The sequence below is a fragment of the Polypterus senegalus genome, chromosome 9 (assembly GCF_016835505.1).
Source record: "Polypterus senegalus isolate Bchr_013 chromosome 9, ASM1683550v1, whole genome shotgun sequence".
NCBI classification, from domain to species: Eukaryota; Metazoa; Chordata; class Cladistia; order Polypteriformes; family Polypteridae; genus Polypterus; species Polypterus senegalus.
In genome coordinates, this window is record NC_053162.1 from 135,799,928 (window position 1) to 135,827,357 (window position 27,430).

The following is a 27,430-nucleotide window of genomic DNA, read 5'->3' on the forward strand; positions in this document are numbered from 1 at the left end:
TCTTGACACATGAAAGGTGTAGATGCTGTTTCTTTATTAACTGATTTCAACCAAATTTGGTAGTTGGGGGCTTTCTGGGTTACAAATTATGAATCTGTTTTTTTTTTTTTTTGAAAATAAAAGTGGCAGATCCAATATAGCGAGTCAAACATTTTCTACTTTAAAAAATGTAGATAGTGTATTGGGGGTCAATACCTTTTTTTAGTTTGTTTTTTGAAATTTCATTAAAGTCATTCTTTCATTATATGTTTTGCCTCATGCACACATGTTTTAATTGTCCATCAGAGTCTCTTCTCTATACTGCCTGCTTCAAACCGTTGTTTACAATGCATCCAAAGGTTTGCTTCAGTACTGACTTTTAACTTATGAATGTAGGCAACCTCCAGGTCATTGATGTTTCTGACTTTAATGCTTCTGGCCACTCTTCCTTCCATTTTGTACTATGACTGCAATATCCTGTGTGAATTGCATTTGCTATGACTACTCACTCAGGGTGCCCAACATTAACTTGGAAACTCCATGTTTTTATCATGGTCAGCTATATGTTGCCTACTCCAGAGTGGACATGGCAAAAATATGTACATTTACACACCAGAGGAGAAAAACATAAATATTGTGTATCGCAAAGCAATTAATAAATTAGCAATATTGGAATAATACATGTATGTACATAGTATAGAAGAACAAAAAGATACACTACTTGAATTTGTAAATTAAATACCACTGAATTATTTTGAATATGTTATTGTTTCATTTTTACACTTCCACAAATGCTGATGCACTAAATAGAAGAAGCCTAGGCAGTGGCGGGTAGTTTAAGCTAGTTAACAATACACACGGTGTCAAACTGGGCTTACAGGTTTCACGTGATTATGTTCAAAGGCAGGTCAAAAAGCATCTTTAATTTGTTTATAGAAATGAATGCAGACTCTTGTGTGACCATTATTAAACTTTTCAATTTATTTGTAGACACTCTGTTGGCTTACCGTTGTATATGAAAACATTATTGTATCAAATACGGTCACCTACCTGCCATGCCTCAAGTTCTTGTGAGAGTGCCACCTTGTGCTGGATGGTGTGCATCAGCTGCACATTAAGAGAGTCTCGCTCTATTCTGATCTGCTCAAGTTCAGACTCTATAGAGCTGGGGGAAGAAGAAAGGCTTGCCTTTACTCGGAATTAGAAACATAATGTGGCACTAAAATACTGGCCCTTAGTCAAGCTTGGTAAGCTAATAGCTCTCTGACATCCCAAGGATCAGTGAAAACACTATCAAACACAAAGCAGTGGCAAAATGTAATAATAATACATTTTATACATTTATTTTTAGGCGCCTTTCTAAACACTCAAGGACACCGAACAATAGACAAAACACAGATTATAAACAAAACTAAAAATCCAAAAAGTTAAAATCAGACAGAGCAATTGAAATCAAAGAGAAAAAGCAGTCTTAAACAGATGAGTTTTAAGTTTAAATTTGAAAAGTGAGAATGATTCAATATTTCTAAGCTCAGGTGGTAGTGAGTTCCAGAGCTGGGGAGCAGAGCAACTGAATGCTCTGTTCCCCATAGTGGTAAGACGGACGAAGGGGACAGTCAAGTGGATGGAAGAAGAGGATCTAAGGGTACGGGAGGGAATGGCAGCATGGAGGAGGTCAGACAGATATGGAGGGGCAAGATTGTGGATAGCCTTAAATGTTAGTAGGAGAATTTTGAAGTCAATGTGGAATTTAACTGGAAGCCAGTGAAGCTGCTGCAAAATGGGACTGATATGGTAAATAGAGGGGGTTCTAGTAATGATTCGGGCAGCTGAATTCTGGACCAGTTGAAGCTTATAAAGAGCTTTGCGAGAAAGACCAAAGAAAAGGGAATTGTAATAATCCAGATGAGAAATGACAAGGCTATGAAATAGGATAGCAATGATGTGGGGAGTGAGGGAGGGGCAAATACGATTAATGTTACACAAGTGGAAATATGCAGACCGGGAGATGTTATTGATGGCAGAATGAAATGCAAATGAAAGGCTGCAGAAATTAATAGGGTACATTAAACTAAAAAACAGCAAGGTATTTACAATATGTCAAGAAATACACCCCCTTTGGCATGCAGATAAGTAGTATTGTTTTTTTAAAGATTAGCGCATAAGGAACAATAAAAAAGTGATAAGAGGAGTTAAATCAGGTTGATATTGGGAAGCTTGTTCTACCATCACAGCCTTACATGAGAGCAGTCAGTTGTAAGACAAGGAGCTGACCTGCTGGTCTCCATGAAGTAGGATGGTCAGTCCGGCCATTTCTGACATACTGTATGCAAACTATTTGGAAGTGACTTTGAGACAGTGCCAGCAGTTGTTGTTGCAGGAAGGCTCTCACACTCTTTGGGAAAGACCCAGAAGGTCCAGAGGAACAACACTACCGTAAAGGAATGCTCTACTCAAAGTGACCATTTTTTATCTGTTATTTACCCGATACTGTTTGCAGTTATGGCTGAAGAAAAATGATATTCTCATGTTTTATGGAGAATGGAGATAGCAAAATTCCTGAAGCGATAGGTGAAAATGGGTAACTTTTGGATGAAGTATTCATTTAAGGCCTATGAATTATCTCTATATATAATCTTCATTTGGATCTTGATCTTTGTTTGTCAGCGAATTAATTAGAAGAAGAAGCACTAGATGGCAGTAGAAAGACAGCTAAACCATAGGCATTGCATTAAGAAGCTCCTCCAGGCTTATACTACTAAAGACTGTAGTACTCCAGTCACACCTCAAAACACAGACATTCAAACTAAACAAATTGTTGTGCTTTAAATTAACTAAAGAGATCTTAATTTAGATCTTGATCTTTGTTTGTCCACGAATTCCACGCATGCGTAGACCACCTTCCAGTTTAGTACGTTGTTGTTACTCACAGATGTCAACAATGTGCGGGAATAACGAAAAGGGGTGGTGGACAGTGTTACACTGATTAGCTCCTGAGGCCTGGTTAGAGAATGAGATTGCTGAAGATAAAAGGTACGTGCCTACGTAACATATGAATGAAAGAAAGACAGTGGGTAGAATGACTGACAACGTAACAGCACATTCCGGATATTATTATTGTTACGTTGTAGCCGGCGAGTGCTGCACGTCTCACAGTTGTACCGTGGCTTGCTCACATGTCAGTGAAGTTATCCCTATTTATGCCTTAAAGAGCCTGGATACCTATGTGTCCCCCTTTTATAACCATTGCTCCGTGTATATTGCCTTACTCTTTGGATTGCCACAAAGCAACCTGCGAGATTGGAGAAAGGATGAGAAGACATCGTTAGAGGAAACGATAGCGTCGTGAAAACGAGACAGACTGTGAACGGACAGAAGCAGAAATTTTCCTACACCACCACATAATTACAATTCGGACAGTGATTCAGAATAGGCCGTTCCTATCGAATCAATACCCAAGGGTTTTCTTTTATAATTTTGTTTCCCTTATAAAAAATCATAATGCTGTGCGACGAAGGACCCAGTTCATGACTGGCAGCTACATTTAAACAGGGAGCCCTTCACAGACAACTTTAACACGCGCAACGTAGTTGGGCGCACATGGCTAGTATAACATATTGTGACAGCAAATGCACCAACTATTTTCAACATATACAAAAATGTGTGGTGGCATGGCAGTAGAGTGGTTGGAGTGCTGTTTGTGTGTAATTTGTTTATTTTCTCTATGCCCATGTGAGTTTTATTCACATATCCTAAACGCATTTATGTTAGGTTAACTGGTGATACCAAAGTGAGTGAGTGACCTTGTATTGGACTAGTATTCCATCCTCTTGCCTAGTGTCCAGTGCTGCTGGGATAGCATCTGGCCCTGCGTGATCTGAACTGGATCAAGTTATGTTATGCTGTTGTACAGAGATGTGTCAGCATTCATTAATAACCATGTAATGGCTCAGACCAATGTCAAGTGATTTGCAGAGGTGGACTGTGTTCACAGTATTCCTTACAGCAGCTTTCATAATCCACTTACTGTTACTGACCATTAAGCATGCACTGGCACAAGTGGTGTTATTGCATACTGACATAGTTCACCTTCAGGGCTGAGTTTCATCTGGGTATCATTATGGAAGAACTAGTGTGACACACCAGCCCCAATGACAGCAGGTCATTTTGGATGCATGTTAGAGAAAGGCTGATTGTACAATGAAATTTTAAAGAGATCGTGTCACAAATCACATTACCTTTTGTGATAGACCGGAATGGTCTGATTGTCTGATAGAAAAAAGCCAGACCACAAATATCTGCTTTATAGCAACATCAGTGGCCCCCCTGCCTCTGATAGGATATAGTTAGGATATATCAGGATGTCATCTTCAGCCATATTCAATGCTTGTGTGGACCATTATCTCTTGGGAGTTACAGTTACAGTGTATGTTGTTTGGCTGTGCCACAGGACACTACTTGGTATTTGACTTTATACTGGATTATACCCATGATATGGTGCATAGACTCTTTTATCTTCAGCCATGGGGAGATACTAATGAACAAACTGTGTTTTATTTTCTGTAACAGTCAGTTCTTATGACCATGTTCTGAAGGTTGTGTTTCCTAGAATTGAAACTTTGTGCCTGTGCACAATTTCTTTAATCTTAGAGTTTATGTGACATATGAAGTGCTAAGTAATAAGACCCATCTGCTCTACTTCCCTCAAAGGGTATATGGCAGACCTCACATTTATATGAGGCATGGATGCTTAGCTAAAGAAAGGCCTACGTCTACAGCTATTTTGGCTCTTAGGAAATGCAATCATTGCAATGCACAATGTTAAATACTATGAAGTCCTTTAATAGGACGACTGTGAAAGATTAAAGTTAAATTCATAATAGTCTTGCGGGTTCCAGTAGAATGGTAACATACCTTGAAATATGTTAGAAGAGCTTGTGCACCATAACCTTCACACAAAAACTGTAAACAGTCTCCTCACCTTCTCTTTGAGAGCTCAGTTTCCCCATTGAGTCTTTTCAGCTCTTCTTGAAAAGATGAAATTTCCAACATCCGAGTTTGCAGCTGCAGAGGAAGATATGAAGGCATATGTGACTTTTTGTATTTTATGAAGTTTATTCTTTTTTTTTTTGACTCACACATTGCAACATAAAGTTATTAGATGTGTAGATGCTATCCAGATAAAAGAATGTAGGAGAGCCTAAGTCAGGGTGCCAGTCCATGTTACCATCACTCACCAAAAAATGTAGATTTGAAGCTTAAAATGTAGAGTGTGAATTGTGAGTATAAAGCATTAAGGGTTTTAGGCTGTTTTGAAACTTCCAGATAACTGCTGCTCTTCAGTAAGGCATTGCACAAAGCTGACAGCCTGTTTTCAGATAACAGGCCTACTGTTAAAGAATAACACCCAGCATGCTACAAGCTGTATTGTGCGATGGTGAATGTGCTGATAGTCACGTATGTTGCTGAATTACTGAACCAATCACATTAAATGCCACTACTTTACTATGGAATGAGGAACTTCTATAAATTGTAAGGAAACAAAGGAGAGAGGCGAGTCTTTTGGTGCATCCTGCTGTACAAGGGGATCCTCTTCGAAGAGTAATAAAGATTTCTGTGATGAAGTTTCTTCCTGCCTGGTTTCTGAGGTGCCAAAAGAGGGCTTCTGGGTCTCAACTTCCACAAAACTACCCGGCATGTTTGTGGTGTGAGTGGAAATGGCAGTACCTACAACACATATAGGGATCACATGCATACTTCATATAGGCAGGGATTTGAACCCAAGACTACGGAGCTACCTGATAGTGGTGCCAACTACTGCACTTTTACATTTCCCCCTAATACAAATATCCATCCGTCTATCAATCTGTTTATTTTCTATCCCAAGTATCCAGAGCAGTGTCACTGAGATAATCAAATATCACCTCAAGTATAGTCTACAATCATTTTAATGATGCAATAGTGTAGATTCAATACAATTAATGAAAATGTAATTAATTTAAAATCATTACTAAATGACACTATATATTTATAGTACTTGGTACACGTAAGTTACACATCCATACAGTTTCTAAACTGACTTTCTTCTACATGGAGTCACCAGGAGTCAGAAGATATAACAAGAGAAACCAAAGTGTAAAGGGTCCAAAGTGCAGACTGACTCATTGCCAGTCACCCTCACACACATTGTCATGCTGAAGCCAGGATGGACACAACAACAACAACAGCAACATTTATTTATATAGCATGTTTTCAAAGAAATGATGTGGCCCCAAGTGCTTTACAAGATGAAGAAATAAAAAAGATAAATATAAAAATAAGATTAGGCAATACTAAGTAACAAAAAATAAAGTGTGATGGCCAGGTGGACAGAAAAAACAAAAATTAAACAAACCCCAGAGGGCTGGAGAAAAAAAAAAAACAAAATCTGCAGGGGTCCTGAGGCCATGAGACCACCCAGTCCCCACTGGGCATTCTACCTAACATAAATGAAATAAAATCAGTCCTCATGGTTTACAGGCTTCACGTGGAAGAATTGGATGAAGAGTCACTATTCAAAATTATACACAACGACAAATGTAGCTCTTGGCACTCCTACCTTGTAGTCAAGTTTAAAGAGAGAGAGACTGCAGTAACAGAAGTTGAATTACCGCACATGCTTGTGTATAAGTCAGGTCCTGAAATCTGAAAACCCGATCATAAAATTGGACCCTGACATATACACCTGTTCAAAAATACCCTTCATTTTTTATTTTTTACTTTTTACATGTTCTTGTTTCCTTCAATCTCCCACCAGTTTCTCAGACACATTGAATTTTGTTGCAGCAGCTCAGTTACCAATTTCTTTCGCCACTTCAACGACTTTTAATTTAAAACCAGCTTCATATTTTCTTCTGACCAAACACTCTTACGATATTGGTGTATGAGGGTGTAAGATACAAAAAACACAAAACAGTGCAAACGTTGCTTCAGAATAATTCGGGTTTTACCGTGTGGTCACGTAAGCACAATACATATAAAAAAAGGCAGTGTGCTCCGTGGTTACTCTCTCAGATGAGCATTAGAATATCATAATATCTTGGATCAGTTTTCCATATTCGACTTATACGACCAAAATTATAAAATACCGGAAATTATACTGTAAAATCATGCCCGACTTATCCATTGAGGAACTTAAATGCGAGTATATATGGTATGTACAGTTGATTCTTGACAAACATTTCTTCACCTTAGTTATAAAATATGCACATGCAAAAGGGACTGAAGTAAATAAATATATCATGAAGATGAATTGCAAATTTCACCATTTATTCAAGTGCATTTTGTAAAAAATATAAGATGTCAAGTATGATCTCTTAATGTTGATTGGTCCATATATTTGGGCCACTTTAAGAAAAGTACAGCAGCTAAATTTGCCATGTGATGGCATTTAGAACTGTAATGTGGCCCCCACTCTAAACAACAAAACCATATTCATCCAACTGTTTTTCAAAACCTGCAGTGTAACATTTAAAGTCATGGGATCCACTGCTCATAGCATGAACTAGGCATGCAGTTTGAGGTAACATTATCACAAAGGAAAAGTGAGAATATATGAAGTCATTAAAAGTTCAGGGCTGTTCAATGACACAGCATGTAGCTTGTCTGTCTTAATTTGTTTATAAGTTCTGGTAAATTCTGGGTTGGTGAGCTTTGTGTTCACACTCTTCTGTTTTTTTGTTTTCTTTTTTCCGGAATCTTCTGTATGCATAAGTTAACCTGTCAGATCATCTGGGGTCTCTAATTTGGTCTATTGTGAATTTATGACTATAGCCGAGTTATTGTGCTTATGCTGCAGCCTACTGGTTACTGTCTTTTCCTCCTTTCTGTCTTTGCTCCCTGTAAAACTAAATTAGATTCAGTGAATTGTGGAAATGGATCTTTTGTGGATATGAGGTTCCACTGAAAGACACACCATCATGCCAATGGGCCAGCCTAAATTTCATTTGTGGATTATATGGAAGCCATAGACTGGCCTTCTAACTTCAGGTAAGGGCTTTTCTCGCCTCATTCATGTTGCTATTCAGAAATAGTCTGACTTTCATTGACTTTGGAAAAAGATGAGGAATAGATGGATGGATAGAATCAAATAATGCATACTTTTGTCTGATATACTGCATATACCTATTTGCTACCTGTGTTGAAACATTAGTGTTTTTTTATGTGAAGAAGCTCTAAATACAGTATTAAGCTTGTATCCCCATTTGGAATCCAGTAAGTGAAAATGGCACTTTGCTGATCAACCCACCAGCATATCACCATTTTAAACCATGAATGTTGCCAAATGATAAAAAAAATATCAGTGATGCACAGTACTTTTTCTTTTGTTATTTCTAAATGGATAGAGACATAAACTTACAGCACAGCAAAACTGCCAGTGTTAAATTAGGTACATATATTTATTTTACATTTACCCTAACAGTATCAGCACTTTTGCTGTGATAACACATGTTTGATGGGCCAAATGCTTTGTGAAATATTTTCTTGCATGCTCATTCAAAAATAGAAAGATACCTCATTTTTTAGTCTCTCAATTTCCTTGTCTTTTTCTTTTACAACCTCTGAAAGAAGGAATAAGGCATCCGCTCTCTGAAAAATAAAAGCCATTCTGTTGAAATTTAAATCAAAGCATATGCTAAAATAGAATGCAGTTACTCCTACTGTGTTAAAATGATGTGAACATACAGTATGCCTAAAACCAGGCCCTAAATAGCAAGTGCTGGCAGGAGTACAGTGCACATAAACAAGCGATTGCAGTATTAAAGTCAAAGTTTTTCAAGTCAAAGTTATTTCTTCACATTCATGGGATATATTAATTAGACACATGCAACTGCATTCTAAAGTGAAGTATATTTTCAGAAATTTTAAAAAATAACTAGCCTGCATTTACATTTTATAACGGACCTGATGGGTACCAGGATCCCAATTAAAACTTACTGAATAAGTCCATTTTGAAGTAGCAAAAGTTTTGATTTAAGAAAATGTGCCTTCCGCATTTGTGAGCCATGCTTCTGATAACAAAAGTAAACCGGAAATAATATCTTTTATCATATACACTAGGTACTATTTTCTCGAAGCAAGAATATATGTGTTTCTTGCTTGCTTGTCTGTTAGCAGCAGGCACCATGGCTGAAATTATGACAACCCCCATTCGCCAAGCTATATTTTATTTCTTACCCTACTTTTACTTATCCAATTCTGTTTCTTCAGCATTTATTTTCTGCCATGGCTTATAACAACAGACAGAAGTGTGCTATGAAAATGATTATTTTTTCTAAACAATGCCTACTTTTCACCTGTTACATTTTGTGTTGCTATTTTTCAAAGCCTGTGCAGGGAGATTCATGCCACGTTTCAGAATGGTGGCGAAGAGTGCACATACGAGTTTCATTGTACTTTGTACACATAACACATAAGTTGAACTGAACTGATTACACTGTGTTGCATTTTATATAAAAGCCTTAGATTTTTGAAAGAGCCAAACCACCAGCAAGTGACAGTTTCCAAGGCATGTGATGCATAAGCATGACAAAAAAACACCCAAAAAATTAAAAAGGCTAAGTGTGCACTAGATGCCAACCACGATGAAACAGATCAAATCGCTAAAAAACAATTTTCAGATTTTAAAGAGTATGCATAGTCATTCTTGATGAGCATATGGTAATTAAAGAACTGATTTTCGAGTGAGTAAACTCACTAACACTCACTGATATCCATCAGCCCATAAATACACACAGAGAATGTGAAAACTCCATGCAGACCCTAGTGCTATGAGGCAGGAATGCAGGCTCTGCACTACCACTATGCCTAAGCTAAGACATCTGCATTAAATTGTCTAAAGTTCACATTGATTAAAACTGAATGTATGCCCAAAAATACAAGCACCACACAGGGAGTAATGGGTTGTCAGTTTGCAGATTACATATGCTTTTCAAAATAGTGGTGGATATTTTAATGCAGAATTGCCAGTGTGTTTATTACCAATTTATATTTAAGAGCATACTGCATATCTCGGTGGCTAAAAGACAATGACAAAACCTGTTTTTCTGTCTCTTCTGCTGCTCTGCAGCTCAATAACACTGATAATTAGTAAGGAACTGATGGCAACTGAATCATTCCAATCCGGTCTAAGACATCCATCCTATGGTAGATGTTTTGAAAAGACTGGCGTATAAATTGTCTGAATCTGTTTTCCACAAGATGAAACCATAACCCAACTAAGTGCAAACCTGTGCTTCCTCTATCTCCAATTGTATGGATGGTAAAGGAGAGTCCATCTCCTTCAGGGTAATTTCTTCTCCAAGGTCTTGAATCCGGGTCTGGAGTGAGCGATTCACAGATCGGAGTTCAAACAAGTCTGCCCGGTTCTGTAACAGCTGTTGACAATAAAGAGGTTATATAGAAGTTCAGAGCAAAGTCTATGGCTGTCAAAAAGTCCTGATAGCTCATGCAGGGAGACCTTAGATATAAGTTAATTTACAGATAACTTTGAATCCTTTGTATAACCCCCCCAAACACACAAATACATTACATCATGTAAAAATGAGCATTATGGCTGGTGTCATGTCACAGACAACACAAATAGAATGGAAATTGTGTGAATACAAGTAAAAAGATGAGATGGGAGTAGACTCACACCTGGTGGCATGGATTGTGGACTATCTTACAGACAGACCTCAATATGTGCGTCATGGGAACTGCAGGTCTGACATTGTGTGCAGCAATACAGGGGCGCCGCAGGGGACTGTACTTTCTCCGGTCCTGTTCAATCTACATACTGTACATCAGACTTCCAATATGACTCGGAGTCCTGCCACGTGCAAAAGTCCGCTGATGACACTGCTATTGTGGGCTGCATCAGGTGTGGGCAGGAGGAGGAGTACAGAAAGTTAATCAAAGACTTTGTTAAATGGTGTAACTCAAACCACTTACACCTTGACACCAGCAAGACCAAGGAGCTGGTGGTGGATTTTAGGAGGCCCAGGCCCCTCATGGACCCATGGAATCATCAGAGGTGACTGTGTGCAGAGGGTGCAGACCTAAAAATATCTGGGAGTGCAGCTAGATGACAAATTGGACTGGACTGCCAATACTGATGCTCTATGAAAGAAAGGTCAGAGCAGACTATACTTTCTGAGAAGGTTGGCATCCTTCAACATCTGCAGTAAGATGCTGCAGATGTTCTACCAGATGGTTGTGGCGAGTGCCCTCTTCTACGCAGTGGTGTGCTCTGGTGGCAGCATAAAGATGAGACGCCTCACGCCTGGACAAACTTGTTAAGAAGGCAGGCTCTATTGTAGGATTAAAGTTGGACAGTTTAACATCTGTGGCAGAGAGACGGGCATTAAGCAAACTCCTGTCAATCATGAAGAATCCACTGCATCCACTGAACAGTGTCATCTCCAGGCAGAGGAGTAGCTTCAGTGACAGACTTTTGTCACTGTCCTGCTCCTCTGACAGACTGAGGAGATCGTTCCTCCCCCACACTATGCGACTCTTCAATTCCACCCGGGGGAGTAAATGCTGAACATTTATTTTTTTAATTTTTTAATTTTTATTACTATTTAATTTAATATTGTTTCTTTGTATCAGTATACTGCTGCTGGATTATGTGAATTTCCCCTTGGGATTAATAAAGTATCTATCTATCTATCTATCTATCTATCTATCTATCTATCTATCTATCTATCTATCTATCTATCTATCTATCTATCTATCTATCTATCTATCTAAAAAAATGGACTTGGCAGTTTGCTGCCTCACACCTTTAGAGTCTTCAGATTCAGTCTCTCTGGAGTGTGAAGCTTCTGTGTCTGCATGGACTTTCATGCCCACATTCTAGTAGCAGGTATGTTAGAAGACAGTAAAATTACTTCCGCTAGTGTTAAATAAATAAATGTAAAATGCTGCAGAAAATGCTTTTGTGAACAAAAATGGAATGCACACAAATGAGCATTATAACTGAAGAGCTTCTTCTCTGCCTTACATTTTTATATTCATAGCAGTGAGCCACAACTGGAGTATTACAAGATTATTTAGTGTCAGTCTGTAAAAGTGTACGGTTGAATTGACTTTCTGCTTGGTAAGGCATACTCTCTTCCTGATAATGTTTTCACTTGCTTTTCTTTAAATTTGAATCTTTAGCTGTACTCATCTCTCCATGAACTTTGCACTGTAGATATCATGTAATGCGCGATGTTAGCCGATGAATCAACTGTTACTTTTCTGACTTCCTGACACAATGAATGAAGTGGGGATGCAGGTCACCATAGACACCCATTATATCAGAAACTTTATATCTGTTACCGATAATGTATGAAAAGCAGGCATTTTATAGAATGCCTAGGCAATATATAGAATGACAAATGCTATTTAGGCAAAGTATTAAAAGAGAGTCATGAAAAGGTTTTTATTGAAAAGACATATTTGAAAACGAAAGAAATACAAAATAAAGTACAGGACTTTCTTATTGAGGAAAACAAGAGAAAATAAAATATGAACCTACTTGTTGCGACAAGGAAGGAAACAAATTTATTTTAAATTCCATTTAATTATCATGACGATTAAATTTTTTGTATTTCTGTCACGTCCTCTGTGGCCAATGGTCAAATGAGCATCATGAAGTACATTAATAATAATAATAGTCTGTGATGTAGAACTGGATAGCACTAACGCCTTCTTTAACAGGATAAATCAGTTTACTTTTGTTTTCCACTAACATCACATCATAGCGATTCAGCAGCCAATAGCACCATGGTTCCTTCTTAGTAGTAGTTTTGGTTAGGAAAACACAGCTTTTTGTGGCATTGGCTCACACTTTAGGCAGTTCATCGTAGAATCGTTGTTGCATGTCAACATGCCATGATTCCTTCTCGGACACTACACCTTGCTCTTCCATTTTCATACAGCACAGCATGAGCTCAAGTCTTTGCTGAACAAATTCAAAGTATTTTATAATTTGCTGGTTTGTCTTTTGGCATTGCATAGAATGCCTAGCAAATGTGTGAAATATGAATTGTTTCATACTTTGACGTCCAATTTTTTGCATTTTATATATTGCCTAGGCATTCTATACAATGCCTGCTTTTTATACATTGCCGGTAACATCTTGAAAATTATTTTCTGCCATCACTATAAACTGCATGGGATAAGTAAGTTACAAAAATATATAATTTGTGGATGGAGTGTTCATTTAACAAAGTTCAGGCAATGTTCTGATGCAAGGATTATTGTTAAATAAGATGGTCACTATGAAATATCATGCAGATACACACACACTTGTAAGTGGTTTAGCATCATAGATGCAGATGTGTGTGATGTAATCAAAGAGCAATACCCAATATGAAAAAATAAAGAAAAAAGATACAAATTAATTGACATACCAAACACAAACTGATGAATGGAAACCAAACAGAAGCAACATTAGTTACAGTCAGTTCCTGACAGGAAAGATTTATACTAAATTAAAAAATATTGTTCATTTCTTGGTTTGGCTAATATGGGGAGTATGCATTGACATGCATTTATTCAGCAAAGTGCCACAGTAGTTGGTTTTGCTGCTTCATGGATCCAGACAGTAGCAGACCTACATTTTTGGGGCCTTCACAACCAGCAATGAAGTCTGGGTTACCCTTGTTCATAAAAACAATAGGCTTAGGCTAATCTAACAGTATTTCACCTTTATTACTAACCTTACTTTTCTAAATATATAATTTATTTTTGAGTAGGGGTGATTAAAATATTGTATCCTTATGAACACTTTATTGAAAAAAATTCTTGTTTAGATCACTATCTTGGGTGCTATCATGTTGAAAAGACGTGATTCACGTTAGCATCAAGATTGCCTTTTCACTAGCTCTCCTTTTTTGTTACAACATATCATCTACTGTTTGTATCTACCAAATAAATATTTTTTTTAACTTTATTTTACCATTTTACTGAATTGTGTTTGTATATAGGGGACATTGAACTTAGGCATTGTGGTGTAGTGGTTAAGGGTTTGGATTTCAAACCAGAAGTTTGTGGGTTCAATTCCCACTACTGACACTGAGTAAGTCACTTGATGTGTCTGTGCCCAAACTGGACAACCAAAAGAATGCAGCCAATCATATTATAAATTTTGTCAGTTGCCTTGGATAAAAGCGTCAGCCAAAAAAATGTAAAATTGTTATTATTTATTTTAATTGTATTTTTAGGATATTTTAAGATTTTAAATAAAACGTTACCTAACTAGAGGGTCATGGTCGTCTGCTGGAGCCAATCCCAGCCAACACAGGGCACAAGGCTGGAAACAAACCCTGGGCAGGGGGCACACACACACACACCCACTAGGGACAATTTAGAAGCACCAATGCACCTAACCTGCGTGTCTTTGGACTGTGGGAGGAAACCCACGCAGACACAGGGGAGAACATGCAAACTCTACACAGGGAGGACCCGGGAAGTGGAGCCGGGTCTCCTAACTGAGAGGCAGCAGCACTACCATTACGCCACCGTGCCACCCTACTGTATTTTATATTCAATTACACTATATTATTAACATTATTAGCTTTTAAAATCCCCTCTCTTACTGTAGGCACCCAAACGTTTTAAGCAATGTGGACCAAAATCGCTTTTGTGGCCCCTCCAGGACTGATTAGTTTCACAGTAGTTCCACTCCTGATCCAAACTCTTGTTTGAATCCAGACATTGCCTGGTCACTGTCTGTGTGGACTTTGCACATTCTCCCTATAACTCTGTGGGCTTCTCACTTACAGTCGAAAGGTTTATATAGATTGTTCACTGGTGATCTTAAACTGGCAATCCATCCAAGAATGGTTCATGCATTGCATCAAATGATAACTGGGAGAGGCACTACCCACTCTATAACCCTACATTGGGTTAAGCAGGATGAAGGCTTCATGTTATTGTCCCACCTCATGCTTACCCCCACACTCTGTACTAAGCTTTATGGTCATTATAATAAAACAGCTAATCATCATGAATTAACCATTATTTATGAAACTAAAATAGTGTACTAAACCTAGCTCTTAATTTTAACATGAATGTTATTAAGAAAAAATGAGGCTTAAATCTTCAATAGTTAAAACACACTCAAATTGTTATCATTTAAAGAGCTGAGGACCAAGCCATTAATAAAAATCCATGTATCGCACAGCTGAGAAAATAACAGTATGACAGATGTATTGGGAAACTCATCGATTCCAGATATTACAATGATTCTTTTTCTTTTCCATCTCCCCTTACCTCATTTTCTTTGTCCCTGCTTTTATCCAGCAATTCATTCAGTTTGTCCTGTAGTGTGGTTACTTCATTTTTCAGTCTCCCATTTTCCTCCTGAAAGAATTTCATTTGCTTTTCTGAATCAATCTTTCTTTCCAACAGCAAAGAATTCTAAAGGAGAAACATGGAGAGCCATAGAATCACAAGACACAAACAAGAAGTCAGCTCTAAGGAAAATAGTAAAACTATCTAAACTGGTACAGTTTCATCCTCCAAAGGTTATTTATTCAGAAAATGTTGAAAGGAATAAGCTCAGACAAAGTCCAATATATTTCAAATGCCATTACATCGACAATTGCCAAATTATGATTGGGTTTTTTGTTTCTTAAAAAAATCGGGAGTGGTCTCCCCTAGACTTTCTCGTATACTCAGATATGGGGTTGGATATTTGAGGAGTAAACCACAAGACAATGATTATATTTTTATATTATGTACATTAAAGAATCATCAGCAACAAATCAAATCCAATTAATAATATATTGAACAATTATTATAAAAGTGAAGTTGAATAAATCAAACTCTGCAGCTGCATAAATAAAAGGTAAAGTACTACTTCCAGGTATCGTAAAATAGCTCAAAATTTGAAGGAAAGCTATGTCTTGTACCTAATACTTGTGTGCAAAGTGTGGCTGACCTAAGTGAAAGTGTTCTCAAGTTATCATGTTTACATACACACACACAGACACACAGACATAATTCCAAAAACTGTATTTTCGGACTCCGGCAGGTCTAAAACGTTGAGATTCATCAAAATCTCAAAATGAAATTTTTTGAGGATTCCATTACTTTCCCTATACTTCGTATACAAGAAACTCAGGGAGGTCTAAAACGTCAAGATTCATCAAAATCTCGACATTGAATCTTTGGATGATATAAATACTTTCCCTATATTTGATGTGTGATCACTTTTAAAAGGTACTTGGCAAAACAGAAATTTTTGCTTTGCCCCCTTCCCCACCACAACCTATCTTCTAAGGAGGAGGAGCGAAAGCTTTAGATTCTTCAAAAATTTCAATGTCCAGTTTTTGACGGATCTCTTGGTACTGAAAACATCGATATTTCGATGACTAGTGTGTGTCTGTGTGTCACAGTTTCTTGAAGAAGATCTAGAGCTAAAATGGCTGGATGGTAAAATACCAAACTCAAAACTTAAGCCTGTTATGTGATCACGATGCGCTGATTAGTTTTTGAGTCCAATCATGCAAGAGAAATAGACACTCTAGACTCGAGGAACCCTCAAATACCATAATTCTGCAATTAATTCTGAATTCTTCTCGTCAATTGCTTTTGTACTGACCTATTTTATGATGAGAAAGATCAGCATCAGAGCGGCAAATAATTACTGAATTGTTATAGAATAGTTCAGGTAACTTGATTCCAAAGCCTAATGACACTGAGGTGCGAATTTTTTAGATGCACAGTTGTTGCTAAGTTGCTAGTTTTACACATTTTCACAAGATTTAATGCTTTATTAATAACAAATAATGCCCACATAGGCTTTGGATTGATAAGCTGAGACATTATAAAACATTGGGTGGGATGTTGACCAGAATTCTATGCCCTGCTACAACACAATAGCATTAGTATGGTAAATACCAAGAACAAAAATTTTAATTCTTCATCAGTTATGTATGTAACCAGTATGTTCCTAAGGTCACAACCACAAAGGCAACAGAAACCATGCAATATTAATGCACATTTCAGTACTAAAGGTCTCACCTGTATCTGTAGTCCATCCATCTTTGTTGCCCAAATCGAGTTTTTTAAATTTTTTTCCTCCAGTTCTTCTCTTAAACTCCGCAGCTCCTTCCTTAGCTCATGTTCGATTCCCACTGCCTGGAAAGTACATTAGGAGAAGAACATCAGAGAAGAATCCATAATGTTTAAGAGTTCATTTACACAAACTGTAAGGCAAAAATCCTAACTTTAGATATTAGTCATGCCACACAAATAAAAATGAATTAAGGATTCAGTGGATTTCAATATGTCAATGGTAAGCATTTAATTTTGTCTTTCAGGTTTATATAATATTTGAAAACATCCATGCGTGGGTGTGTGTGTGCCCTACGGTGGGCTGGTGCCCTGCCCAGGGTTTGTTTCCTGCCTTGCGCCCTGTGTTGGCTGGGATATAGCGGATTGGGTAATGGATGGACTCTTTGTTAAATAGATAATGAGAAGGGCTCTCTGTTCATTTTGAGTACTTTTAATAAATGATTTTTGTGTGGTGGGATTAAGATGACGTTTGTTTTAGTTTTCAAAGCACCCCATAGCAGCCACAACTGTCAAAACACCTAGTCTTTTGTCAGACCATGTGATGTACATAGTGAAGTCGAGTAAAGAAGTGCAAGGTACCATGGAAAAAAGCTGGGTTGCCAACCCAGTTGACTCTTTTTAATTCCAGTCCCAAACAAAAGGAAAAAAAAATAATGAAACTGAGCTGCTATGCTGCCAATACAAGAATATTGTTCGAAACAAGAAAGCCGTCAGGTTTAGTGTCAGGTTTAAAAGGCAGCTCCGTTCTCTGATGCATTTGATTCAAAAGTGACTGCCACCTTCCAGCAGCTGCGGAATTTACAGACGGGGGACTGGAAAGGAGCAGAGCCAGCTGCCCTCATTGGGCATTTTCTTTGTGCTATGAAGGGAACAAAGAGGAGAAGGTTAACGTCAGCACCCTCTCTCATCCCGGGGTGGTAGTACATACCTCAAATGAGACCGGAGAGTGGTCCACAGATGCACATGTGTGACAATAGCAATAATCCATATGTCAAAAAGATTAACCGCACTTGACCCGCATGTAGGTCATAAGATATTAAAATTTTAGTTTATCCAAGGTTTTCATTTTTTTAATGTTTGCACTTTATAGTTACAACTTCATAGTAGGTAATTTGTCTGTCACCCTGAATCCTGTTAGGGAAAACAGTCCCAGACTCTCCTATCTGTTTGCTGTTACTCAGACGAATCCAGCAGGTTTATTTATATCCTCCAGGTGTCAGGTGCACCTCCAGGGTTTTTCATGATAAACATAAATGCCATTTCTTGCAAGACAGTGTTTAGTCTCAGAAGTTGGCACTTCCAAGTGGCGGGTGTGGCTACTTGTGTAACCATGAGTGCAGCGTGTCCTTATTTTTCTAGAGTCTTGCTGGTCTGCATTCTTAGTAGTGGGTGGGTGAAGCAGAGTAGTCACATGACTGATCAACATTACCTTTCCATTTTTTCTAAAGATAAAGGGTATTGGAAATAAAGATTTGTAAGTTAAATTAAAAAGTGGTGAAGAAAGTGAGCATGTGCACTTCTTAACTGATCATTTTTTGTAAGTGAAGCAAGAAATGACTGGAGATTTGGAGCAAAATTCCTCCACACCTTAACGGGGTTTATTCTACATTTTCACATACCCCTAATGCATTTGCTTTGGGGGCTCTTTTAGCAAAGTATTAACTGTAGTATCCAAAAGCAGCTGAACCCCGTAAGACGCCATCATAGTCCTTGATGGTTCTGCTGGCTACTACCTGTTACTGCTTATAAGGAAAATAAAAGTGACATTCGTTTAATAGTGTAACAATAACATGAACAAGGAGTAACCCCACATAAAAAATCCTTAATTGTACCTCTGCAAGCTGCTCCACAAGCCTCTGGTTATGACTGGACAGATCCTTTAGGTCATCATTGTCCTCCTTCTTCTTGTCTCTGCTCTGATTCTGCCTTCTTTGTAAGTCAGACTTTGCCTCTGTCAGCTCAGATTCTAAATCAGCAACACGCTGTGCCAACTCAGAGTTCTCAGATTCCAGTTTCAACTTTATCTCATGATGTTGCTGTTGTAAAGTCTCAATGAAAGAATAGCATTTCTAGTTTAAAGGAAAAATAAAGCAATTACTAAAAAACACATCAGATTGCTTAGTTTATCACGGTGGATTCTCTGTGTATGAATTGCATATCTTATTTATTGTTTTCGTTACAATGCTCATCATTATTAATAATCTATCTATTCAAATGAATGGCACTGTGACTCCAGCAGTTACCAAAGGGCCTGTCTCAGTGGAGTTTGCAAGTTCTATCATGTCTGCAGGGCCTTTTTTTGATACTATTGTTTTTGTCCCACATTACAAAGACATTCATGAAAATACTAAACAGGTCTGGTGTGGGCCAAGTGGTCAATGTGGCCTGTGATTCACATTAGTTCTTGCACCTTGCTGCATTCTTCATTGCTGCACAAGCTGAGTGACCCACCGCTAAGAGTGTTATTGCTGTATTTTAAAATGGGAAATCTCTTCTTCTGCTATGCATTCTGCCCCTCAAACAAACTTGATACAATAGCATACCTCCTCTCCCATTCTTTCATCCTTAACCCCAACAACCTGGCCCTGGAGACCCTCCAACCACCAGCAGCCAGTGCCCTACAATGTGCCCTACAACAGACGTCTGCTCTGTTCAGGGCTGCTTCCTGCCTTGTATTTGATACTGTGAGGATACGTTCCAGGCCCCCAGTGAACCTGAACTGGATAAGTCACGTACAGAAAAGAGAATGAACTAATTAATATTTACTTGGCACTGGCCTCTGACTTTCACAATACTGTCTTTGAGAAAGAATGTACAGAATACTGGATGGATATACACTGTACATGATGGCAAGCAGGATGGCTTAAGGACCCTTGCCCGGCCAGGAAGCCAAAACAATACTAGGACATGAACAAAAGCAGGATGTTCCTTGCCCCAACCTAAAGATGGGCATAAAGTGCCAATGAAGGAAGCATCCAGGAATGTCTCTGTGAAAGATCCTTTCCCAGTCGGGGGGATGGTATAATAGAGAGATATGGGAGGCAACTTGATGGGACTATATGCTTCCCTAGCACAATGGGTATTAGCATCCTTCGCTACCCATTCAGACACCCACAGGGCATGCTGGGATTTGTAGTCCTGTGGGACAGACCCATTTGGTTCCTTAGGTGCTGTCAGGGGGTGCTGCAGGAATTTGGAACCCCTCCTTTGAGGGAGCCAGAAGTACCAGACCATGTCCTAGCACTGGAAGTACTCCCAGGTCCTGGATGAAAGGAGTCACTCTGCTTTTCCTCAGGAAGTCGGAAGGCAGAAGGCAAAACTCTCCAGGAGGAGTGGAAGGTAAGGAAGGTAGGGAAAGAAAAAAACAATTGTGCTTGTGTACCTGTAAGAGCTTAAAAATAACCTGTGTGTATAAAATTTAAATAAATTATTAATTGAACCTGAGACTTTTTGTGTCCGTACAGTTGTGTCTTGATTGGTCATTCCACATTATCAGAATATTGATAACCATGTTAAAATGTTTAGCTGACAACAGGATATTACATACACAAAATGAATTCATATTTTGAATTAAGACTTGAATATCTTGAATATCTGACTTTGTATGCTTTAGCTGTACAAAAGAATAAGACCATAAGAAGATTGACAAATGATAGGAATCCATTCAACCCATCAATCTCTTTTGATTAGTTTATGGGTAATTTGTTCCAAGATCTCTTCCAAGTACTTTTTAAAAATTGTCAAGGATTCCACTTCACGTACAAGCAGTGCCGGTGCTAGGTTATTTAGCACCTTAGGCCAAGCATATTAGTGCGCCAACCAACTGTTCAGTAGCTAACCCATGCGACTGGGTAGTTCCCCAACTTATGATCTGCACCCTAGGTGAATGCCTATTTTGCTTTAATGGTGGCGCCGACCCTGCATACAAGATTTTGAAATTTGTTTCATATTCCTATAAATCTTTGTCTGAAGAAATGCTTCTTAGTTTTTTAACATATTCCCTTAATTTTAATTTAGAATGTTAGCAGATTTATTTAGCTTTCTTTAAAGCATGATTATGAAAATTCCATAAATCCAACCATGCTCTGAAAGACATCTCAGAAGCCTTGACATCATGGCAGGAAGCAATCCTGAAAAGGATGCCGATGCACCTCCAGGTTTATTTACGTATGTACCTGTTTACACTTGCTCCTCTATTTCAATTTGAACTTGAACATGGGTAGTTCAGAGCTGCTAAATGCCCTAGCATATAATTTTGAGGAACAGGGAGGAATCCTTAGAACTTGAGGAAAACACACATGGACACGGTGAGAACATTCCACACAGACAGACCAGAATGTGAACTTATGACACTTTAGCTATGGCAAACCAGAAAGCTAATATCCGTGTCTTAATAAAAGTACAGGAGCCATCTTTGAATGTGATGCCATTCTCACAGAGAAACCTACTCATATGAGATCATTTTAGATGTGCTCATCCACTTAACTTGCTTGTCTTTAAACTGTGGGAGAAAAAATGAAACCCTGACAAACACAAGGTTAAAAACATGAGAAAAATATACAAACTGCAGCTGGAATCACTATTGAGCAAGTGCAGTTTTCTACCGCCTATTTGTTTAATGTGCTCATGTAGTCTACATCCATGCAAATATGTATTCTATATACTGGGAAGTTACAAAAAGTGTGATTTATTATTTAAAAATGTCCTAAAGAGAGGAACTTAAGACACCACAAAAAAAGCTTTTAAAGAGATAAGGGATCACGTTAAAGACCACCACAAATTAAAATGATAGGGGAGAAGACAACAAGAAACAGGCTGCTCTTTGAAAAAACTCAGACATGACATGACAAGATTAATTGGGCACTGACATGCTTAAATCTAATCCATCAAAATGTATTCATTTCAACAGTGAATCACAAAGGCACTTTTTCTATTCATTCATCCACCCATCCATCCATTATCAAACCTGTATAATGCAATTTTGAGTTGGTGGGGCTGAAAGCAATCTGGCAACTTAAAGCAGAAAAAGCCCTGGGCAGGCTGCTTTTGTTAGTTTAATTTAAATATTTTATATAAGATACTCTATCCCAAAACTCTTTATGCACAAATATAATTTAAAATATAAGTTATTCAGACCATTAAGGAAATTTGCTTAAGGTCACATTCATTTCCATTGGTAGGATAAAAATCCATGGCTTTGTGAGTTTTAATCTTTGCATTTGTCCACCTATAATCTAATCCTGGGTCATGTGAGTCAATGATGGCAAAAATGACTACAAAGAAGGAACCAACCCCAAACAGGGCATCAGATCATAATGAAGGTGCAAATTAACCTAACACACATCTTTAGGAATAGGAAGAAAGTGAACTAGCCAGAGGACAACCACTGTGCAGCCACAGAAAGAATGTGGAAACTCCATATGGGCAGAGTCTGGACTGATATTTAAATGGAGGAATCTGATATGTTTGAATTTAACAGCTAAATGACAACACAGTCATAAAGATCAGCATTGCCATCATCCTCCATCCTCCATCCTCCATCCTCACCTCAATTTCCTTGTCCCGTTCAGCCAGTGTGGCCCTCAGCTCCTCGTTATTCTCCAGCAATGCTTTTCCAAGTTCTGCTGCGAGGGTCAGATCTCTGTTCAGTGACAGATCACTAGAATTGGACTGCAGGGAATCCTCAAGGCAGGGTGGCTTAGTGAGTTCTGGAGTAACTAGTGAGTCCCTGCGCTGAGAGGGAAAGGGATAGAAGGGGTCTTCCAAAGAAGGGGAGGCAAGGCTGTCCTTTCTTGACAGCGCCAGCCTCTGCAGTGACAGAGAAGCCATGCACGTTTTGAAAATGATTTTTAATCTCTGCCTTTTGCCTTGCAAATTTGAAAATTTATTTAGGCTTATTTAAAGGGGCTGAATTTATGCAAACCTTTGAATGAATTGAGAAGGCTTTCGATAATGCCTCTGTGTCATCCTGATTTCTATTAAAGATATAGAAATTCAAGAATTTTGGCCAGCAGTAAGTGTGGCTTGGCTCTTCTTTGCTCTTGTTCGGACTCAGTCCATCTTATTTTCTTTCTTCATGCCTCTTTCTGCCCATTCAGTATAGCCTAAAAATATGAAAGAAACAACATGCATCCATCACTCCATTGTCTGATCAAATATAGGGCTAGAAATCATCCCTGGATGGGATGCAAATTGGTTTATGGGTTAAGGAATAAATTTAGAGATACCAATGATTTTGGGACGTGGAAGATAAATGGTGTACACAAACAAAAACAAGTGGAGACAGGAAAAAAACAGTACCCAAATTAGCTAAGAAATAACCTCAGATCTACTGGACAGCAAGTACAATAGCGCTAAATACCGCTGCACTGTGCCACCCATGATTCAAATGTAAGTTTGAATTTCTTCAAATTTAATAAAATTAATGATTTTATTTGCCTGCTTTATGCACTAATAACCAATGAAAAGATTTTTAGAATATACAGAACAAATTTAACAGTCAAGCGTAAGCTGCTTAACACAACACATACATTTTCACACATATTTTCTTGGGATGGCACAATGGTATGCACTGCTTACACACGTATCATGCCTTGTGTGTTTGAGTACTGAGTTTAATTGCTGTCTGTGAGAGGTTTATACATTCTTTGCATGTCTGTGTGGGTTTTTTTCTGTTTTCGATTTTGAAGATGTGTATGTTATGTTAAATGGTGATTCAGAATTGGCTCCATGGGTGTGTGCTTGAATGTGCCTTGTGATGGACTGGCATGCTATGCTGGATTGCTTCCTGCACTGTGCCCGGTGCTACTGAAATAAACTCTGCCTTCTACCCCTTCCCTCACCATAATCCTTGAATTAAGTGGGATTGAGAATGTTATGTTACATTTTCACTCTTGAACAAACACCCCAGTGTTGCAAGATATTTATAAATGAACAGAATAGAGTCATCTAAAGTTGAAAATATGTTTAAAATCTATAAAACCACTTACTGGCTTTAATTACTCAAAAAAGATAACTTACACACTGCCTAGCCTCACACCCATGAGCATAGAAAAATGACAAATTACCACACAATAAACTGAAAAACTATTGTTCACAAAACAAATACACCTAGAAATAGCCATACGCTAGTAGACATGCATGCTGTACATATGTACACTTCCATGCCTGCACGCTTTGAGACCCTAGGGAGTGCTCAAGTAAGCTGAAGCATCCCATCATCGAACAGATTGGGCTGCTTGCAGCTAACTGTATCTCTGCTTTCGTCCTCAGATTCAACTTGTTGCCAGGAGATGATGCTTACCACCGTTCCCTCTTGGCACCACAAGCCCCACCCCTTCCAGAACTGGAGAAATATAAACGGGGTACCTGACTATGTTCAGTGCCATTTAGCTGTTTGAAGAGCACATTAAGTTTTATTAAACTAGTACCTTGTGTGTCCTGGGGGACTAATTTTTGTTTGAACTTTTTTATCTTACTAGGGAACTCTGCCCCCTGCTCGCTTTGCTTGCCCACACCTGGGTTTGGTTTACCGGATATACAATTCAAAGAGATTGTTATTGTCATGGGAATTGTTACATATGCATTATTTTCATTTTTACTTTCAAACTTTTGTAAAATAATACTTGTGCTTTTTTTTTTTGGCCCCGGGCATGGTTAAATCTTTCTTGCGGGACGTATAACGCTGCTCGTGTTGTGAAGGGGGGGCGGCTGAACGCAAGCTAAGGAGATGCAGTCGGATCAACTGCTGTCTTTCTGCTGCTGGCGAGCTGCATGTTCTGTTTGTCGCGCTGCACATCGATTATTTAAAAGCCTGTACAGCAGCGGTCCTTTTGCCACTTTGCGTTCTGAATGGGGGGATGTGGGGGTTGATGAATGCACGCTAAGGAGAAGTGGTCGGATCATCTGCTGGCTTGCTGCTGCTGCTACTGGCGAGCTACGTGTTCAGCTTGTCAATTGTCATTGTTTTAAGAGCTGGGAGCACATGACATCTCTCTGCCAGAAGCATTTCAACAACTGCTTGGTGAGATGTCCGTGAACTTGTTTTAAATGTTGTCTCACTGCCTTGTCTCGCATGATGTTAAAGTGTCTCTTGCGGGACATCAGATTGTCTTCTGAGAAGATCACGTCTCGTCTCCCTAGTTTTTTTTAATAATAGAGAGATCATTAAGTGGGTGTGGCCAGGTTGGCACCCCGGAGATTTCTGAAGCCACAGCATTCTTCAGTTCACAACACATACCTTCACATACCAAATAAACAAAAAGCACACTGAGTACCTGACCATATACTGGTGGCATTTTTCTAATGCCAAGCTTTTGGGAAGGGAGCTTATTATTAGGGTGACAAGGCATTCACTACTTCTAAGAATAGTCATATATGTATTAGTCTCACTTTAGGTGTCTAAATTAAAAACAATCTTTATTTATTCAGTGTTGTTCTAGTAAAGTATGCACACATTCCACAGTGTACATATAAAAGCAGCACACAGATATTAGCCAGCTTCAAATGGCTTCTATGTACTTCAGCAGCAGTCACATCAGTTCTATTCAAAACTGTCAAAAGATCCAATCAATCAAGTTCTGTAATTTTGAAGCTCACACCTTTGTCAATGCGTACACTGCATGGAGGCAATTCACCTTTCTTAAAGAAATGGAACCAACGTGTTTTTAGTCAATAAAGAATATAATATTATTGGTGAAAGGCACCAAGGAGCCATGACTCGTTTACAAGCATTTCTAAACAGTTCGTCAAATCCACTTTCTTTTGAAAGATGATGTAACTTAGATCTGAAAATAATAATAATAATAAAAAAGCTTCTTTAAAATCTCCAGCAGGAGAGATACTACCCATTTCTGACCTAAAGTCTTAATCCTTTCTTAGCAGACATTTGTGCAAGCACTTTTAACATTAGCAATCCCAGAAAGCGTTATAATATAAACATGTTGTGCTTTATGGTCATTGTTGATTTTACATGTGTATTGTATTTATTAATTTGAGTGAAACATACAGGTATGCAGTGTAGAAATGAACAATATAGAATTAGGAAATATAACAAAAAAATTAAACGTGTGCATACATCACTAGAAAACAACCAACCAAGCACCACCTCTAACATCCTTATAAGTGCCATTCCCCTCCCTGGATCTAATCACTCTTTAAAATATGGTTATAGGACTCATAATATACATAATCTATGCAAGTCCTGTTGATGTGCTGACTCAACAGTACACATTCAACTTTATGATTTTGTCAGCAGTAACTGTTACGATTATGTGAAGGCTTTCCCTAGCGAGGAAACTATTAAATATGGTCACAACAACAGAGGAAACAGCATCTATGACCCCTGATAAACTCAAAGAGTCTAGTAGTCTTGGACATAACAGACATGCTGATCGTGTTCACTCCCATTCCCTGCAAAATTATCCCTTAGATTTTCCTTAAGGGAGAGTGAATACTTTAAAATCTACTATAAGAGCAGGTTCTACAAATTCCAGACTTGAAAAATGACACACAGATGCTAATAAATTAAAAACAAAAACATTCCCCCGCAATAGTGTTCTTTATACATGGCAGATGACTACAAAAACAATTTCTTCAAGACACACCCCACCAGCTTCAGTGCACATTCTTTCTTTTCTCGCCTATTAATATTTGGTCTGTTACCTTTTGTGTGTAGCACTCTTTCCGCCTGTGGGACGTTCTGTCCTGGTTTCTGTAAATTCCTGTTTCTTCTTTCCCTAAACCTTTATTTTATGCTAACAGGAATATCCACTAGACACTGAGCTTCGTTACCATGGCTGTCAAATGGGACAGCAAAAAAACATAACCCACCTGATCTCTCTCTCTCTCTCTCTCTCTCTCTCTCTCTCTCTCTCTCTCTCTCTTTCTCTTTCTCTCACCTTTAAATGCTGACTTCTCCCCTGTCTCACCAACTTCCATGTGTCCTCATTTCTCTTCCTGTAGCTTGCCTACCTGCTTCGTGCACCTGTCTTCCTCCATTTCTGTCTCCAGTGACCTCCAGGCAGACTTACAGTTTCTCCCAGCCGTGGTTCTCTCTGAAGTTTCCTCTGTCACTCCCAAGGGCGAGTCCCATCTCTCAGAGGCAGGGCTATGAGGCAGGTGCTAATGTCAGCACAGGTGGGTGGTACCTGCTGACATCTCCAGCACCTGTAAACACAACTGCAAAGCTGCAGAAAAAGAAAGTGACCTCTCATTAATGCACTTTGAACATGAGAAAAGAGGAGACATATTATTAATTTACTTTTTTTACATTCTTTGAAATTTTGCACACAAAGGTAAGAGCAAAGTTAGATCACTCAAAGATGATACAGCTCTGTCAGTGAGTTTGGCTCCCAAA

General features: G+C 38.5%; 1 protein-coding gene across 3 annotated transcripts in view; it reads right to left on the reverse strand.

Annotated features, from left to right (window-relative positions):
• bicdl2 (BICD family like cargo adaptor 2) overlaps positions 1-27,154 on the reverse strand; it is a 30,186-nt gene extending 3,032 nt beyond the window's left edge. Inside the window, exons 1-9 of one of the 3 annotated variants that reach the window (XM_039763947.1) lie at positions 27,046-27,154; positions 22,621-23,177; positions 18,906-19,142; positions 17,020-17,136; positions 15,265-15,411; positions 10,248-10,394; positions 8,533-8,607; positions 4,961-5,043; positions 1,030-1,144 (exon numbers count right to left, since the gene is read on the reverse strand). In XM_039763947.1, coding sequence (XP_039619881.1) covers positions 1,030-1,144; positions 4,961-5,043; positions 8,533-8,607; positions 10,248-10,394; positions 15,265-15,411; positions 17,020-17,136; positions 18,906-19,142; positions 22,621-22,902 — 1,203 coding nt within the window. In that variant the 5' untranslated portion in view covers positions 22,903-23,177; positions 27,046-27,154. Of the gene's footprint in view, positions 1-1,029; positions 1,145-4,960; positions 5,044-8,532; positions 8,608-10,247; positions 10,395-15,264; positions 15,412-17,019; positions 17,137-18,905; positions 19,143-22,620; positions 23,178-26,736; positions 26,940-26,972 lie in introns of those variants that run through there. The other 2 variants (XM_039763946.1, XM_039763948.1) reach the window with 2 other exon arrangements.
• Between the last annotated feature and the right edge of the window lie 276 nt (positions 27,155-27,430).